The sequence below is a fragment of the Alosa pseudoharengus genome, unplaced genomic scaffold (assembly GCF_046254945.1).
Source record: "Alosa pseudoharengus isolate Yale_2024_CS ecotype anadromous, Long Island Sound unplaced genomic scaffold, YU_APseudo_1.1 YU_APseudo_1.1_scf_4, whole genome shotgun sequence".
NCBI classification, from domain to species: Eukaryota; Metazoa; Chordata; class Actinopteri; order Clupeiformes; family Clupeidae; genus Alosa; species Alosa pseudoharengus.
Window position 1 is genome coordinate 19,739,788 of NW_027468774.1, and position 19,314 is coordinate 19,759,101.

General features: G+C 39.9%; 2 protein-coding genes across 2 annotated transcripts; one reads left to right on the plus strand and one right to left on the minus strand.

The window, feature by feature from the left end:
* Positions 1-1,174: 1,174 nt before the first annotated feature.
* On the plus strand, positions 1,175-7,510 carry jpt1b (Jupiter microtubule associated homolog 1b). Its single transcript, XM_076265182.1, has 5 exons — positions 1,175-1,358; positions 3,529-3,668; positions 5,278-5,414; positions 6,208-6,235; positions 7,007-7,510. The coding sequence occupies exons 1-5, from the start codon at positions 1,303-1,305 to the stop codon at positions 7,123-7,125; spliced, it is 480 nt and encodes a 159-aa protein (XP_076121297.1). The 5' UTR covers positions 1,175-1,302; the 3' UTR covers positions 7,126-7,510.
* A 1,504-nt stretch (positions 7,511-9,014) lies between these two features.
* tescb (tescalcin b) lies at positions 9,015-16,470 on the minus strand. The gene is made up of 8 exons (XM_076265183.1): positions 16,089-16,470; positions 13,776-13,845; positions 13,519-13,599; positions 13,120-13,259; positions 12,943-13,004; positions 11,586-11,693; positions 11,413-11,460; positions 9,015-11,073 (listed from the first exon to the last, which is right to left on the minus strand). Exons 1-8 carry the CDS (start codon positions 16,150-16,152, stop codon positions 10,996-10,998), a joined length of 651 nt encoding a protein of 216 aa, XP_076121298.1. The 5' UTR covers positions 16,153-16,470; the 3' UTR covers positions 9,015-10,995.
* Positions 16,471-19,314: the final 2,844 nt, after the last annotated feature.

Here is a 19,314-nt window from a genome sequence, read left to right on the forward strand (position 1 = left end):
GTTTTGAGATTTGTTTTGATAGTCGGTAATCTATAAATGGATCGTTATAATGTGATACAATACTCAGCTACAGGCAAAGAGTTAAAGTCCAGCCAGCTGTAGGAAAGCTGTCAACGGAAAGCTATTTGTGACTGATACATGATTATGATAATGGAATAATGCGATATTCATGCTGTGGTTCCATGGCTAAACTTAGATTAAAACTGTGGGTCAAGATTAGCAATAATCCCATTATGGATTTATTTGCCCTCTGAACTTTTATGTTACTGCATTTGTGATAACCCATAATTATCCAGGCTTTTATGTGTCATCGGCAGTTATGTATGTCATGTGTATTGTGTGTCATTGTGTCATTATGTATTGTGCTTCAGAAGTGGGGCACCCTTTCACCACCCCTCTTTAGCCTTTTGTGGGTTAACTACTGTACATGGTCCTGCCACTGAGGTGGAGGGTAAATCTTGGGCGGAGTTGGACACGGACCTAACAAGCTAATTAGGTTCTTCAAGAAGTGAATCGTTTGTGAGAAAGAAAGAAAAAACACCATGTAGCATTTTTTTTAAATCATTTGCCAGCTAAGATAAACCAAGTGAATGCAACAGGGATAAAGAAAAGGTGATTAAGGCTAACAGTGAAATTTACTAGATTGTAAAGGCTTGACATCATCAAATACTCGGTCACGTTTGGTCTTTCTGTTCTTGAGTTGATAGCAGAATTTAACAGTAGGCCTATTTTAGGAATAAAGACGTGTGAGTTAAACAAAAGTACTGGTGCAGATTTAGGCTATTAACTGTCAAATTGAAACACTCGGTCTATTTGTAGCCTAGGCCTATCAGTGAAGACTGACAGATAGGAGACCCATTTGGATACTATACCTTGATTGCACTCAGTAACTACAGTCATAATATGTGCTACATGTATGTCCTTTACTTGCATGCAAGTGTGCCTATATTTAATGTGAAATTCCACAGGATTGTTTTGTCATCATCACACTGTGCTTTACCTTTGGAGAAAATGCTCTTGATTTGAGTTTGGTGACCAGTGTCCTTGAACGATAGATTATGTATCCAATCACAGCGGATATTCCTCAATTCTGACCAACCAAACAGTCTGGAATTCTTGTGGGCTGGGGCTTTTGTGCTGTGGGTCGGAGCAAAGTTGGATCAACGAGCGACGTTACCGTGCTCAGATTACACTTATCTGAAGTCGGGTGGAGTCCATGCGGAATTTGAGGAGAACGGATTTGCAATTTAAAAGCTAGCTAATTCATAGATTTACGAACTATTCAACGTTGCAATTGACATCATGACGACCACTACCACCTTTCAAGGATTGGAACCTGGTTCAAAAAGTAGTTCCAGGTAAATGAAGAATTCTGAAACAAACAAAAGAAAATGGTAGCCACAGCTAACGCTATCTTGAGTTTGACTCCAGAAGACAAGTAACGTTAACAGTAACGTTAACGTTGACGGTATTGCGAACTAATTAGCCTTTCAGTCCGTTCTAGTGCCTGGCATGTTCGTCAGAAAATTGATTTTTATGTGTTCAGAAGATAGCAGCTACGTGCATAGACCTAAAACTTTTTGTCCCCCCCCCCCTCATTTTTTAAAATGCTAGCTTTATTTCAACATACATTTGCAATGTCCGCTAGCTGGTCAGAGGGACTAACGTTAACGTTACGATGACGTTAACCTTTATTTCTACAAAGCTGACCATTAAGGAAATATTGTAAAACTGCCAGCTACAGATATGGTGTCACTGACGGTAACGTCAGTTTAGCGGTAACCCAAACTGATTTTTTTATTTGATGAATTACTGTATCTGAAATAAATGACAAAGTAAGGTTAGTCTATTGCCAGTTTCCATGACATTGAGATATATAACGTAAAGACTTTAGCTATATGTATAGTTTAGAAACGCCCACTATGCATAATGTTATGTGCATTTCCAGTGAATTGCAGTATGTCTAGTTTGATAACTAGAACTAACGGGTACCAAATACTAACCTGGGGTATGAACCGTTAGCTGGTGATGTCCTAGGATATTGTATGTTGGCCATCATCAGTTCTACTGACCCTTAATGCACGCTCGCTAACATTCACCTGCTAACCTTTGTTTTAGCTACAATCACTGCTTGTCTGACATACGATACTTCACCTGTTTTCATTGAAGAAACCTGTTATTTACAGTGTTTACATGATCAACAGTTTGAAGCTGCTTGAAAATGCCACTGACTCATGCGGCAATTCTCTATTCTTCAAATAGGTATACTAGTGGACACAAGTTGTTAAGAGTTTAACGCGTAGAAAGTAAAAGGTGTTGCCAGTTGATTGACATTAGCAGGGATTAAATGTTATAAATCAACACTTTTGCATTTCCGAGGAAGCCTAATATTAAGTTACTTTATCTTAAATATGGTGCAAGCTAACCTATGATGGCTCGTTTTAGCCATTTGGGGATTTCATGTGGCACATCTTCGTGTATTTCAGATAGGTATCTTGCTAAACTGTAGCTATGTTTGTTCGATGAATTAACTAATTAATCTGGCCATTTTAGCTGTCTTAATCGTTTCCCTTAACGTTACTTGGCTTGAGAAACAGCCTCCAGCTCCAGAGATGTAGGTCGAGCAAACTGACTTGGTTTGCTAACACAAACTCGTACGCCTTTTTACTAAAGCTAACTTAACGTTAGAATTCATACTGCCCATCTTAAAACTATTGATTGGATCAGGCTGTAGTCGTCTATTCATTTATTTCGGTTTTGTGTAATTTCTTGCTGTACTAATGTGAAATAATTGTCGTTTCATTGTGGGGTGGGGTCTCGAAAATGGCTTTTTCTGCTTTCCGACTGGAAAAGCTTGAGCTCATCTCATCTGGAGGATCGGCCCGATTTCTGTCATTATTGTTAGGCTTTGAAATCAACTGCTTCCAGTGTTATATTTTTTAACCTTTAGCCTTAGCATAAATTGATCGACATTTTGATATGGTGGAAAGTTGTGGCATGCCTTATTCGGACAGCTGCTGAGCGTCAGCTGCTGAATTAAAAAAGAGGGCTGAGGGGAGGGGTCGCAAAAATGTCCTCTGTCGAGTCATCACCATTCGAGTCGCCACGTTTGTCTAATAATGAGTCGGATCCGAAAGCATTTTTTAGTCTTTCACTTTTGTATAATCGCGAATCCATTGTTTTCCGTTTGTGGACGGTATGGAATGAAAGTCATCCTGCGACTAAGTGCTTGGGAATTTCTGATTGGCTGCTGACCAGCCTGCAGACAGGGGTCGGCTTCAGTCAGTAGGTTGAAACTGTGTCTGGTGGAGGGGCTAAAAGGAAGCAGACCTTCCCGTGAGGGATCCGGCTCAGCAGCTAATGCTGCATGTTGTCATGTGCACTGTGTGTACTTGCATATGTGCCTTCCTGTCCTTTCTGCTGTGTAACCACTTTGGTATGCCTGTCCCACACAGCAGGGAAGGGCTGTGCGGTAGACTCCCATGGACTGTCAAATGAGTATTGATCAATAATTACTGGTCTTGACAGGGTGTTGCGACCTCCCGGTGGAGCCTCGAACATATGCTTTGGCACAGACGAGGAGAAACCTGCCCGAAAGAATAAGATGGCCTCCAACATCTTTGCTGAACCGGATGACCCCCACGCTCACCGCAGGAACAACCCACCTGGTAGCCTCACAAACAGAACCCTTTGAAATCTCACCTTTTTTTACTCCTAACCTGTTAGACCTGATCTGGCACTGTTTGCTGACCTGATCTACCTTTAACTACTGACATTCACATGGTACACCTGTCCTATTTTGCCCTTATCTGGGACTCCTGTGCTCTTGTGGTTCCACTGGCATTCTGATCTTGCTATGATCGCCTAGTATGTCACCTCTGTCCTTACATATTCTCTCTCTCTTTCTCTCTCTCTTTCTCTCTCGTCTCACTCTTTCTATTTTGATTCTGACTTTTTCCTGGTCATCGGGTACGGCTAATCTCTGAACGTCATGCGTGTCTCAACTGACATTGTAAACACGCGGATGATAACAGAGCTGCATTGATCTTTGCCTCTTATGTTGATGGTAAAGGACCGGAAAAGTAAAGTAGTCATGGAATTAAGTTAACAGAAGTTTGGTATAGAGGAACGGTTTTAGGTTTTCATGTTTTTGTGAGCAGGTGTTATTTTGGTGCAGTTCAAGCACATAGGCATTAATTACAGGGCTACATGCCTTCACTGTAATGTTATGGAATGAGCAAATGCATATTTGAAATCTCCTTAAGGTATAGTTTAGACTGGCCATTTAAGTTATGTCTTGTAAAATTAACAACCTGTTAAATAAAAGAGGCTGAGAGAATGTGGAACAATAGTCCGTTGAAGAGATTCAAACTGTGCGTGTTTGCTTTGTGTTCAGTCATTGGATAAATTTGCCTCAGCAGGTACTTTCCAGCCTCTCCTTTTCTCCAGGGTTGTGCGTATTGACCCCCTGTGGGTGCCCAGCAGACAGAAGTCATGTGAGGAATGGGTCTGTGATGATACTGCAGGGAGTATGATGAGATACCGAGAGGACTTAATGCTAGGAGGTAGCATGAAGGAGCTGATTGTTTTGCCAGAGCTGCCTTGCAATAAGTTAACTTCATTAGTCAAGGGCTGGGGCGATATGTGAATGGAGTCTCTTGTGTATTTTCCTTCCTTGTCCTGTGTGTGTATTCCTGTGTGTGTGTGTGTGGGGGGGGGGTTGTAAGACTGTACAGGCTTCAATATGTAGGACATACTGTACAGTGAAGACGGGGGGAGGGGGAGGCCATCTTATTTGTTTTGTCTTTGGGTTGTGGTCGTTTGAGGAGCGTCTTAAGTGATTTCTGAGCTGTGCTGCCCTCTGTCAGGATGCAGGGTTTGGGATTTGGACCACAACACGAGTCATCCTGTGTGTGTGCGTCTGCTGTTTTTGTGAGGGGGGCTTTTCTGGTTCGCAAAGGAAGTGATGCATCCTCTGCAAGATGAATCAGACAGGCACGCTGAGGTCAACATGACTGGTCTGTAGCAGACCGTCATAAACCTGTCGTGTGTGTGTGTCAGATACTTACATTTAGCTGAGTATATTCAGTGTGTGTGTTTCTGTTAAAAAAGCTATCTAAGCACACTGTTTGTGTGTGTGTGTGTGTGTGTGTGTGTGTGTGTGTGTGGACATGCATAGGGGCCTGTGTGTTTCAGTGTGAAATGTGTGTATGTACTGTATGTGTGTTGTGTTGTAGAGTGTCAGTAGACTAATTGTTCATGTGCCTGTGTGTCCAGGAGGGGAGGCCAGTGGTGTTCTGTGTGGTGAACCGTCCGCTCCGCTGAGGCGCTGCCCCCAAGCACCCATCTACACCGAGCTGGCACCACCACCGGCACCTGAGCCCGAACCCTCGCCCTCCCGAAACAACATCCAGGTGAGTACACCCTCTGGCCTGTGTGCGGTGTGCATCCTCTAGCCATCATTTGCCCTTTCCCTCACTGGGGAGCTGGTATGTGATCACACTGCACCAAGTACTCTAGCAGGGGCCCCAGGCAGAAAGACTGCAGTAGGTCTTGAAATGGCTGCATCGCTGTCCGTTTCATCTGATAAGATAGGTCATTTGAATTAGCAAGGTTAAGAGGTGTTATTTAACAGTTTTCATATTTAATGGCTCTTTGAACAACTCTAATGGTAAAATTTCATAAAACATTGGTGTTTATTACTGTTTATTTCATAGTACTACTCATTTGAGGAGCGTGTATTGATTTGAAGGGTGAAATAATTCTTAATATTACATGTAAATGAATTTCCTTCTAGAATTGTGTTTTTGATTTTCAGACAAATTGCCTTATTTACCCAAAATTAATATTCTTAAGACTGTTCTTTTTTTACTTGAGACAATTTAACTCCTCTTCTGAAATGTATTTGGATGGTAGTTACACCCTTGTAGTCCATGCAAGCACCGGTGGCATCAATACATGTGATCAGTGTTGGATTATGGTGGATGCTCCTTTAAAAAATTTTTTTTTTTTAAAAACACAGGTTTGGATAGTCGTGAGATTTGTGCTCTGATTGGGAGAGCTGGAGCAGCCTTAGTGAAATCTGGGTCATACTACCAGCCGATGCCGTGTCATAAAATGCTGAGAAAACATGTGGGTGTCTTGGCATGTTGGTGTCCCTGGTATGCAGTTCTGAAAATTACATGGCTCTCTGACTTTGTTTTTCAGGTTGAAGATCAGCAGCAGCCTAATGATGGTGAGTTCAGCACCTTCAAATTATTAATTTCTTAAAATTATCTTAAAATGTATAATTCTGTCTTCATATTATGTTCATAAGAGGTATATTTCATGTGTTCTGTGTGAATTCTGTGTGAAACATCTTATTCGCTGAGAGACACTGTTGCACTGTTGCATGTCTTGAGCACAAGTAATGTGCTGTCTGAAGATCAGGAGTGCGCTGAGCATTCCTTTCTATAAACGGCGCTGCATGACACCCATTTGAAAATTATTATCCTAATGAAAGTCTTTGGATAGACTTCACTTTTCCACATTGCTGTGTGTGAAAAAGAAAGCAAACCACAGGGATGAGTTTGCACTGAATACCCATATGAACACGTGATTACAATTTTCATGCTGAAGCAACAGCATGTGTAACTCTGTAAGCTCTTGATATCTTACTTATGTTATTCCATGTTATTAGCAACTTAGTCAGCTTTCTTTAGTCCCGAACACAACTCTTCATCTGAACTACTTTTCCATGTGTGACATTAACGTAGAAACCCAAACAAAAATGACCTGTTCAGAAGAAACTTGACTGTATTCCTCACTGAATTCCTCATAAAATGTGCTGTTGCTTTGTACTATTTAAATATTTAGTCAAGCAATAATCCCAAATCTACTCTGCCACTGCACCTAACAAACTACTAAAGTGGGGCCATGGAGGGACACAAGTGATGGTATTTTTTCCAGCCACCCACACTCATATTCACTGATCTGACATCTGACACCACTCGTTCTGTTTACCTAGAAGCGGAGGACGACCAGCACGAGGAGGCCTCCGAGCGCTCTGCCCCCCCTGCATCAGCTGGGACTCCTGGCGGCAGGAGAAACCCTCCCGGCGGGAAGTCCTCCGTCATCCTGGGTTGAGGGATTCCCACCAGACTCTTGTTTTTTCTTTTTCTTTGTTCGTTTGTTTCATTTATTTTTTTATCATCTTTTGAATTTTTTTAAAGAATCGCCATGCTTTTTTTTCCCCCCAGCTCACCCTCGAGCTCCGGGGATGTGATTGTCCTGCACTCTGTTTTCACATTTTTTCTATCAAAACAAAAAGAGAAAAAAAAAAAGAGCAGAACAGAACGTTGACATGCACTTTATGTTTGTCCTCCCCGCCAGTCAGCTCGTCCTGCGCAGCACAGTGCGTCCAGCTGCAGGTTGGGCTCCTCTCAGCCTGCCCCGTGCGAACGGATTTAAGAAAGACAAAAAATTTGTTGCGCAAAATTTCTAAATACAATAAAGATTGATTATAAAATTGCACTCGTGCACCGTTGCTTTTTACCTTAAGTGTCACTTGTTTCTGAAAAGGACAGTTTGGTCCCCAGGCATTTGGACTTGAAGCTATACTTTGGCCGGTATATTTTTTGCCTTGAATTGGGGGGGGGGGGGGTTGTTGAGTTGCTAAACTACAGTGTGCCAAAGACATTCTAATCACCAATATTATAGAAGAAATGTTTAAGATGTTATTATACAACCCTCTTCTATTAGGTGTTAAAAATGTGAGTGCTACTAGAATAAAAACAATTGATCTGAGCAGGTGAAGTTTCTTGGCTGAGTAATTTGGTTTAGTAAAGACTTCTGGTGATTAGGAGGAGGGTCAAAGTTTGGCTTTAATCTTTCCGTAAATCCTGGTCTTTGACCCACTTGTAGTTTCTTAAATGACGGACATTACACTAATGACAGGACTGGGGTAATGGCTATAAGCTTCTTACAGAAGACCAGACCTGCAGAGAACCAGATGGACCTTTTCTTCTCCAGTAACAATGAAAAATCGGGGAGGGAAACTGGCATGGAAAATGTTACACATCCTTTTGTCCATCTAAGGCCACAAAGCCTCTTGTAGAAAGAAATGCATCATCGCATTCAGGAACCTGTAGTTGAATGGCTAAAAAATCGAATAAGTGTCGATTTGGATGCTAGTGTTTTGAATTGGTGGAGGCTGCAGATTCATGGTTAATCAGGCAAATGCAGGCATGCACTGCACGATAGAGAGATTAGCTTTTTTTAAAAACGATCTGGAGGAGCTGATAAAACATTGGCACAAATTTGACTACAGTGACCAAAACCAATGTAGGGCATGGGCTAAACCTTTGCATAATACATGTAAAGGGCCAGTAAATTATTGAATGCAAAAGAGGCCTTCCACAGAAATAATAATCCTAATGCTGAACTCTCTTGGGTTGGGTCCCAACTCCGCCTGCAGTTTGGGGGAGTATGAGGTAATATGGTAAATTCTCTCAGACACAGCATTTCACTCTGTCACCTACTGGTGGCAGCATTTGCATGCATTATACAATGTGTGCCGAGAACCCTTTGTATGGGTTGGAAAGGTCGCAATGAGGACATGCCCTTTCAGTTGGATCTAAAATAGAAAGCCCACAATTCTAACAATTCTGGCTTCTGCTTGGTTATGGTGGAAGCCTGATGTACAGAAACCTGTAACATAATGACACATTTTCGTACTGCCATACTAGGCCACTAAAAATGGAAAAATCAATACACATGGAAGAATGTGGGTTGTGCTCTATAATTTCTTCAATTTCTACAATCAATCTGGTTAAGTGCAAAATGGAGCTGTACCGCTCTAGAGAAATGTAATGATGATTTAGGATAACCTCCATTAATGAATCTGTTTATGATAAACAAATAAATAAAATTCCATAGGGGTTAGCACACCATTCTGCATTTGGCACGCACAAATGGATAGCAGTACAGCCTCACACTGGGAATGCTGAAGAAAAATAAACACAATTTGATGTGCATTTCACATTTCATTGCTTTTAATATCACTTGGTATAGCATACAATCAGGGAAGTGTGAACTACAGTCTTCATCCTGTCTAAAGGATCAATCATCAGAGGTGCAGTCAGTGCCTCTTACAGTCAAAGGTTATCCTGAAGTATTAGTATAAAACAGTGGTCCCCAAACTACGGCCCGCCAACTCATTTTGGGTGGCCCCCCAAAACATGTCCGTGGTATATAGCATCTGGCCCGCATAGGAGTACGACATCGTTAAACTATAACCTCCGTAATTTCCTCATTCATTCTCTATGGCGAGTCTTAACAGTACACATGTAATACTCATTTTGCCCACTGGTGGTTGTTTTGGCGCTGTTTCGCTGTTTTGCCATCGAAAACGGAATGAAATGTAGGCCTACCTGCAAACAATGTAAGAGGCCTATGCTGACTGCATAGAAGTATTCTAAACGTTTATCAATTATTTGTTAATAACTAACTAACTTCTATTCAAGTCATATTTCTGGGATAATTATTTCTATTTTTTATTCACACGTTCAAATGTTCATACAGAGTTCAAAGTTCTCATCAGGTGAGTGAAAGTTAGAATGGTGGTCATTTCAGATGTGTTTGCCAGCACTTCATAAAACTGTCATAGTTTGATAACTTTAAATTATTTGTAGGATATTGCTTGTTCACAACTTGAGCTATGTATGCAAAGAAACAGTCTTTTTATTAGTATTATTTCATTTGAGCTACATTTTACACTTATATGGCATGGTGACAACATAAACACAGCTAGCAATGGTATTTAATTGCAGTAGCCTATGATTAAATGTAATGGAATATTCAACTAAGGTAGACTGCTGTTGTTCACAGCACTAAGCTATTTATGGTTGATATACTCCGAGTCTCTGGCCCTCTTAGAGCCAGGCATAGTGAGCTGGCCCTCGGAAGAAAACGTTTGGGGACCACTGGTAAAACATGATATTTGTGTATCAGTTTTCCATTGTAAGCTAGACTCGATAGTTTAAGCAACATTCAGATGAATGTGAACAAGCAGAATTATTCTGATATCTCGAGTTATCATACTACATGTAGTTGCATAGATAAGTGCTGTAACCTATTGACTTGGTATGAGAATATTTAATAGGTCATAGCCAAGCATGCATATATAAATTCTACCTATTTTAGAGGCAGAAAAGTAATTATTAACTAGACACAGTCACAGTTTTCAAAGCTTTCAGTCATTCTTTGGCGATGCTGTTGAGGAGTCAATGTGAATAGAACTGGAATTGACACTGGATTTAAGTGTTTTTTCAACAGGTTACTGTTACTGAACAGTGCTGCTAATGTCTTACATGTGTGTACATCTCACTTAGTCTTAGGACATCCAACAGCATATTTTTCAGTTACAATCAAAATTGTTTGATTTCACACTGTCATGGCTTTATGTTAGCCTGCCTCTACAAACATTAAGCAAAGGAGTTAATTTCATGGGTTTCAATTTAACCCCCACTTGTGGTATTTTGTGGCATATATCTGAAGACCAACAGTACCCCCTGGAGGGTAAAGGTGGAAGTACAAATTTGAAACTAAGTGAGCCCCAAGACTTGGAACTGTGGTCCCATTGAAAACAGCTGCTGCTACTACATTAAGGCAATCTGTGTATAAATATAAATAAATATATATATATATATATATATATTCATGTACATGCAAGGCAAGATCATAATATAGAGATAGTATATAATATATAGAGCACTATCAATCTGGTTTTGAACTGGATCACCCTGTTTCTTTAAAATGCTTCCAATTTGTACTCATCTACTAGACTATATCTAAAACAAAAATTGGTCATATCCACTAAAACAAAACCATCATCATCATATCTGACACATTTGCATAATGCAGAGAAAGATGACTCCAGTCTATAGTGTGCATTATTATACACCCAAAAAGTGTACTTCATGTAACAGTACTGCTGTCATGGGAGGAGGGCCGTGTTCACTTGCAGAGGACGGTGGTGTCAACGTTTAAGAATCGGATGTGCATTCTGCTCTCAATCTCAATCCCCTTCAGGATCTAGTGAGAAATTACATGCATGTAAATATGTGCACAGGAGGTGAACTGAATTTCAAACATTATGCAAGATAAGAAAAGGAAACATCAACAGATGTTCACCCAGCAATAATATCCTGTTAATAATCATTGAACAACATGACATCTTAAACAAATAGCTATACCCCCATGATTAATGATCACAACTCATGTGGCCCCATGTGGTTTATGTGGTTGTATCTTTACATTCTTGCATTCTGTTGTTATCCAGAAAATATAATGCCAAACTTATTTTTACTTTTTACTTTTTCATGGAAAGTAGAAGACAAGTTTGAACAGAATCAAGTAGAGTTGTTTGCAAACCGTCAAAAAATGTTCAAATGTGATCCCTTCATAGAATTCATCTGGCTCCTAAAGCAAAAAGAGTTTAGGCTTAATTAAGGACCTGAAAGTTTATACTCTTGATAGTTAGAATTAGTTGAATGACTGTATACACCCTTTTCATTTTAGAAGAAGTAAAGCAAAAGACACTGTACCATGTGCCCCATCGAGATGCTGGCCACCTCCAGCATGGCAGCGTCTGCAATGCCTTTGGCTGTCTCTCTGCACAGAGCACCACTTCGGGAGAGCAGCTCCTCCACCACCTGTGTGGGGAAAAAAACAACAACTCGGGGTTGGTCACCTGTGTTATCTTCAAAAACCTCCTTAAGAACCAACTCTTCTAGTCTGGAAATACTTAATCTAGCACTCACCACTAGACTATCCCTCTTCTCTTGACTTAACTTTCAAGATTCAAGAAGCTTTATTGTCACTCCTACATTTTCATGTAGTAGCAAAATTTAGTACGGTACTCAGGTCCCAGTTGATTAAACAAAGCAACCCACCCCCACCCTCCAATAAATATAAATAAAAATAGTAAAACAATTAAAAATAGTAAACAAATATAATAAATGAATTATGGAAGAAGGAAATATCTATCGTTGCCGTATGCGCAGTTAATGACATCAGTGTTCAGGGTGCTCAAGTCCATGAGTAATTCATGACTAAAGTGCAGTGTGTCGGGAGCAGTCTATGGTCAGATCAGAGCAGAGGTGATGAATTTATCAGTCTAACAGCAGATCGAAAGAAACTGTTCCTCAGTCTGGTTGTCTTTGCCTCGATGCTGCGTAGCCTCTTGCCTGATGGGAGGGGGGCAAACAGTCTGTGTGCAGGATGAGTGTCATCCTTCATGATGAGGGAGGCTCTGTTTTTGCACCTGCTGGTGTATATGTCCTCAGTGGTGGGTAGGCTGCAGCTGATGGTCCGCTGAGCCAGCTTAACCACTCGCTGCAGTGCCTTCTTGTCTGCAGCAGAGCAGCTGCCATACCACACCGTAATGCAGGAGGAGAGGATGCTCTCCACTCCGCACCTGTAGACGGAGGTGAGTATGGCAGGACACAGACCAGCTTGCTTAAGAAATAGAGCCGCTGATGGGCTTTCTTAACGAGGCATGTTGTGTTGTATCTCCATTCCAGCCCATTTGAGATGTGCACCCCCAGGTATTTAAAGAAAGAGACAACTTCAACCTCTTCAACTTAATTTGGTCTGTCATTTAATTATATGCGAGTAGTACTTATTGCTGCATAATGCTGCACTAACAGGTCCATGTCGCACTGTATATTTATTTTCACCTTTTTTGTAAGTCGCTTTGGATAAAAACGTCAGCAAAATAACTAAATATTAATGTAAATGTGTTCATGGTCTATTTACAATTGTAGTGCCTTTGTAGTACAATTGTAGTATTGTAGTGCAATTGTAGTATAAAACATTTGCAATAATGTGACTGACACACACACACACACACACACACACACTCACACACACAAATAAGTAAGAGTGAGAAAGCTGGCTCACATGTCTGTATTCCTCCAGGGTTATAGTTCCATCGTTGTCAGTGTCATGCATGTTGAACAAAACTGGAATGAAAACAAAGAGGTCTATTTTTAATGACACAGGTTTCCTGGTTAGTTCTAAAATATCTGTAAATTTAACATGATCAACTATGTTCCATGATTCGTCCAGGCAGCTTACAGCGGAGTTTGACTCTCCTCAGCTCTTCACGCTGCTCCTCAGTCATATTCAGTGATGGGGGTCTGAAGTATGACATGACAGTGAGGAACTCTTCAAAGCCAATCTCCTCTACAGTTCCCCCACCATGGGACTGAAAGTTTCTACAGAGAGATGAAATGTCACTTACAATATGGTGCTCTTTGTATGGGCAGTGTACTTTGGCCATAATGAGACAGCCATAGCCTATGGCACCACAAAATAATGTCAATAATAATATGCAATAATATACATTTTTTGACACAAAACCTTAAAGTATATAGCTATAGTATATTGTTAAAGCTGAATGAGAGAAGGAACAGATATAGGTCTGCAATGTCTATAAAAGTCATGAAAAGCACCTCGTCTTACTTACAGCCCTACCTTTTGTCAAAGAAGGCCTCTATAATCTGTGCTCGAATGGGATTGCAGGCGAGGTCTGGGATTTTATTTAAGTCATCTTTCCTACAAGTACAGCAAATAATATTCTGGTCCTGAAAAGTATATTTTTGGACACAATAGCCTTGACCATGTCAATGACTAAATTAATAAATATTCACTAAATGTACAGTGTTATTATATTAAAAAACATATAAACCACAGCAATGGGTCTAGTGTGCTCAGAAAGTAAGGGTGCCTACCGAAGTGTGTCTTCATTGTGGCTCAACTGTTTGAAACGATTGTGTAGGTTCCCAATTTGCTCGAGAGAAACTGAGGAAAAAAGGCACACATGAACGAGGAAGAGAAGATCCTCAGGGAACAGTGCACAGACAGAGCTTTGTTGTGAACTTCTGAAGGAAATCCAAGGATTTAAGTGTGTGAGTCATGCAAACCCTTTTATCTTGCTAATAAAAGTCTGCTTGTTTTCTATTTTGATCAAATAGGACTGTGAACTTTATAAATAAATCTAATTTTACAGGACACAACATCTACCACAATAAAAAATCTTGTATAATGCTGTAATACGCCAATGGTTTAAAAATACTTTACGTAATTCCAACCACAATGAATGGCATGCAAACAAACAATAAAATGTGGGCAGGTCCCCCACAAACAAACAAAAAGCTTTTAAAAAAGCTTTGAAGAGATGGTTCTTGTTAATTGGAACAGGTAATACTGGTCATGCTCAGGCAATGATATGGCCTTTTTTCATGGCCGAGAGCTCATCCTTCAGCTTTTTAAAATAGACTAATTGAACCCAAGATCATTCTATGGAGTGTTTGTTAAGGTTAACAAGGTGTCTCACTGCAACAACATACATCTATGGTGTATGAGGATACCTGACTGAAAATGCACCGCAGAATCAAACTTTATGTTTTTAAGTTTGAGTGCTTATTTGCATTGTCTACAGAGCTCCCTATCAATGACAATTGCTTTCAAATATACTAACTACATACAACTATTAAATGTGAATACAGTTTCAATGTATAAAATCATTTTATATGTTATTTATTACTGTATCAGTGTCAAACTGTGAAGATAGGATCAGCTCTCAATTTATGCTTTCTCTGAGTTCACAGCATTATTCCTCGACCAAGGGAATACGTTCAGAGGAAAGAGAGGAGAACAGACGGGGTCCAATGATGGGATAGTAGCAACATATTTTCATAAAGCCTCATGCTGACCATATGACCAACAGATGATCAAGCCAAGCTCTCACGAGTAAGGATAACCTCCTACATCCATCTCTGCAGGAGAGGACTATTATGTCCTGCTGTTGATAGAGGGAGGTAAGATTTTAAATCCTTCCCCACTTAAGGGTTAATCTTTTAAACCACATCTCTGGCCCAAACAAAATCCCAAACAGTGCAGCTCTCCTCCTGAGATAAACCTTGGTGACATCTTAATGCAGAGAGAAGCTGGCAAGACTGCTCTTCTGCAGCCTCAGAGGAAGGACCCGTGGGGGGGGGGGGGGCAATAAGGAGGAGGGCCTGACTAATGGAGGCCGTGCTCCACCACACTCCCCCATAGAATCAGAGGCAGAGATCTCTGCCCACAAATACACTCATATAAAGGCAAGCAAGCACACATGTGGAAGACAATGTTTCAGAGCACTGAAACATACACTGCCAGTTGCAAGGTCATTAGCTTTCAAATACAATGCTGATTCAGTTAGGACAGCCAGGTGGCATGCTTTGAGATGGAAACATTATTCAAATACATGTAAACAAACAGGTGGCTCTGAACTGGTCAAGAGGAACTTGTTATGAGAGAGGTCTTCAGCAATGAGCTGGTTAGAAGACTTCTAAAGAGATTAGGTTCAGAACCATTTCTGCTTTGGGCTGTTTAATGTTGGGAGACAGCAGTCTTTTTAAAGAATTAAGGTGACAGCTGGCGATCATGTTACACCAGGAAGTCAGATAATCATAATAAGTCCATACAATCAAGAGATACCTGTTTCTTGTTAAAGCAGATGTGTTTATGTAAAGAAATAAACTTGCTTGCATCATGAATTTTTAAGATTGGCACTCTAGGGTTGTATAACACTCCTAAAAGTGTTCCTGTGGAGAAAAGGTCTATCCATTATTCATCTCACGTACCGATGCAAGGGCATCTTTCCATTACAATGTTTCCGCGAAAATGAAAATGTATTTGTTTAGCACTTTAAATTGGACAAGGGGTCCCATGATCCAAAAATAGTTCTAAGATATGCAGTAGCAAAGCATGTCCCCAAAACATTAGCCTGTTCTCAGTCGCTGACAGGGATCTAAATAGGTCGCAAAAGCCTTTGAAGAGTTTAAAAAAGATGTTCATTCAGTTTTAATTTCAGAGATCGAGTTTAGAAGATCATATCATATTGGTAAAGTTTAACATCAGGTTAACATACCTTGACGCTTGTAGCCTACATTAGGCTACCATTATCCAACACCTCACTAAATAACCAAGTGTTGTAACATGCTTTAGACATCATAAAGTTCTAAGTGACGATTCGTTAATTATCCTGTCATACTTACATCCAGTCTTGTCGGCAAAGTCTCTGTATCTATGATCTTGAGGTACCGAATGGAATCCTCCCATAGCGCGTCCTTTGCGTTTAATTTTTTACTGTGTAACCAAAATGATAGATTATCTTTTCGCAATTATTTGCTAAAGCGCTAGTTCCACTTCCTTATCCTGAGTCCTGTGTCTCTAGCACTTGCACTTCTGCAGTGCAATGACAAACACTGTTGTGGTTACATGTGAATAGATGCACACTGTTTCTCAGCAGCACAGGTTAGGCTACTTCCCCACGGTCCTAGCGCATGGGTAGCCAAAATTACCAGGCTACACTCCAACGCAGATTGTTGCAGGTGGGTCAAATGTGCTTCGTTTGGTTGTGATCGACTTGTGATAACTAGTCTGGTAATAACATGCTGCGTCGAATGCCCCATGTTATTAATGCATTTTGGAATAGTCTCTCCAGCATCTGTCGCAGTCACAGTCGGTCGCTCAGGTGGCAGATGACGTCTAGCTCCTCACTGACAATACAGCTCATGCTTTGAGTGAGACACACACACACACACACACAAAACAACTTAACAAAAGCCAAGGACATAGACAAGGATCTTAGATGGGTAAGCACTGTGAAACAGTGCAGTTGCTGCCTAGAAAGCCATCAGGTCATCGTGATCCTACCTGAGGGATTGCTGATACATCTATGGTGTGATGCTTTCATCAAAGCTGGTGGCCTATGTGTTAAAGTGGATTGCTTTCATCTATAATGCTCCTAAATTGAAGGAGTCATTAATTGAGTCAAAATGAAGCATGTAGAATGAAGATGCCCCCCAATCGGCCAGACAGGGGTGGGCAAAAATACATCAACATGTATTTTAAAATAAATGATCAAATACCTTAATTTTAAGGGTATTAAAATAAACTACAAAATAAAATAGCCACACCATGTATCAAAATAAAATACTATATTTTTCTATTTTTAAAATGCTAAAAATACTCTAGGGAGCATTCAATCACTTTGAAAACCTTCTATCTGTCTTTTTATCTATTCTTTCATCAGTACACTGACTGTTGATTAAGTGGACACTGATGGAGAGCAACAGCTTTTCGAGACATACCTCCATTGATTATAGTGGCAGCTAATTGTTGCAACAGACGCTATGCGAACGTAACGCTTCAGTTACGCGCCTGGTGTAGCTTCACTGTTAGAATGTGTAGACTTAAACATGTCGGTGATGCTAGAATGTTTCAGTACAGGCTGTAGAGTGAGTAAAATTGGTATGTAAGCTAATGTATCACTAACAACAACTTGATATTATGTTCTAGTGGCTTTGTTCCATTTGATGCCAAATGTGTTGTACATGCATTTACCAAAGGAAAAAAAAATGAAACTTTTTATATTGTATATTGATACATTAACTTAATATTTTGTAATAAATATATTTTCAATAATTTGTCTGTATGTCCTTCAGATTTTGTAGAGCTTGATAAAGACAAGCAAAATGGTGACTCTAGCAAGAGTAGCTGGGAATAAACTCTGAATAGAGATAAACTAAGATTACCCCATTAAGAGTTAAGATGACTCTGGAAAGAGTTGTTGGCTTATAGAGTAGATTTTTCTTTACTCCCTGTGGAGTTTATCTTGGTGATTTTTCAACTCTCTGTAGAGTAAATTTAACTCTGAAAAATGTGCTCTAGGAGAAGAGTCAAATTTACTCTCTGTGGGGTGGGACCAATGGGTCTCTATGACAGAGTCAGAATCGACTCTATTAGAGTTGAAAACAACTCTGACAATTTTACTGTGCATAAATCAGCAGAGATGTACTCAAAAAGTCACAACTGAACTTGTCAAATGGTACAAACTAACCACCGAACCTACTGAGAGCCACAGAATGTGGGCTTAAAGAAACCCAATACAGTTCTATGTATATTATAAAATAACGACTTCAAACTCATGGTACACTGACATATAATACGGAAAATGAAGTCTCTTAATGCATTCCCTTGATATTGCTTTAGCGGCAATGTTTTCAAACAATGCTGATGATTAAAGTTCTCAAGAAAAATAAGTTGCCCAATATCAAAGGGAACGTGCCAGAACAACAATACTCAGGAACTTAAGTCAAGTTTATTTATATAGCAGTTAGTCAGAAACTGTATTTCCTGTTGGGGACAGACTAACCATCAACAAATCCCATCTCTACACATGGCTTAATTGCATAGTGGCCAGTAATGCTCTGAGGCTGTCAAAATACAAGGTATAAAAAGGCATAAGAACAATAATATACAGAATAAATTAGTAATTCATAAGTGCATAAGCATACAATATTGTCCCTGCTCAGACCCGCTGGACAGCACAATTTAAAACCTGCCCTCATAAAAGGGCAATAGTTTAAAAATGTCTTAAAAGTAATAATTAAAAGACATAAAAAACCACATAGAATGATTAAAGACAGAGTGCAAAACAACAAATTACTGGAACACCACCAACAACTTAACTGATAGTGATCCTAGTCAAACAAGAGCAATGTTGCACAGTTCCATGTGTTCCGATGGATTATCATGTTAATTTTCCTATGAATCAAGTTCTCAAGAAAAATAAGTTGCCCAATATCAAAGGCAACATGCCAGCATAACAATACTTAGGAATATAGCAACATTGCTCAGAAAGGTGCTTAGACACACCACAGTCGAAGTTGTTCATTTTTTTTACAAAAAACAGGGAAACTTATAAGTGTGGGTGAGCAAGTATCCATGTGATTGAGTGAGTGGGTTGGTGGGAGAGAGGGAGTATAGGCCTATTGTGTGTGTGAGCAACCTATCTTCTCTATCACTGGATCATCTTCCTGAATCTCAATATTCTGATCACAACAAGTCTGGGTAAATTACTAAGTCAGCACCAATAAGAGGCTACATTCATTATTTTGGACTTTATGGTCATCATATCACCAAACGTATTGGTTTTACCAAAAATATTTGGCAGTATTTGTGAACTACACAAATACACACCTATAAAGAATTTTGATACAAAATACGCAGCCATTTTCTTCAACCCAATAAAATACAAATAAATAAAAATACGTATTTGAAATACATGTATCATTAATACTGCCCAACCCTTCTGCCAGACTCCAGTCAGAATCCAGGATGTTTGTTATCCATTTGGAATTTAAGTAATCAATGTATGTAATGTATGTGGATGTACTGAGAACAACAGAGGTAGAAGTGTCAGCTCAAGAGGCTAAT

Excerpts from the sequence above, each read along its gene's own strand:
- jpt1b (XM_076265182.1), top strand. The coding sequence starts at position 1,303 with ATGACGACCACTACCACCTTTCAAGGATTGGAACCTGGTTCAAAAAGT. Across the intron at positions 5,415-6,207 it reads CCTCCCGAAACAACATCCAG|GTTGAAGATCAGCAGCAGCC; the intron begins GTGAGTACACCC and ends TTTGTTTTTCAG. Across the intron at positions 6,236-7,006 it reads TCAGCAGCAGCCTAATGATG|AAGCGGAGGACGACCAGCAC; the intron begins GTGAGTTCAGCA and ends CTGTTTACCTAG.
- tescb (XM_076265183.1), bottom strand. The coding sequence starts at position 16,152 with ATGGGAGGATTCCATTCGGTACCTCAAGATCATAGATACAGAGACTTT. Across the intron at positions 11,694-12,942 it reads CCCTGGAGGAATACAGACAT|GTGGTGGAGGAGCTGCTCTC; the intron begins GTGAGCCAGCTT and ends TTCCCCACACAG. Across the intron at positions 11,461-11,585 it reads GCATCTCGATGGGGCACATG|GAGCCAGATGAATTCTATGA; the intron begins GTACAGTGTCTT and ends TTTTTGCTTTAG.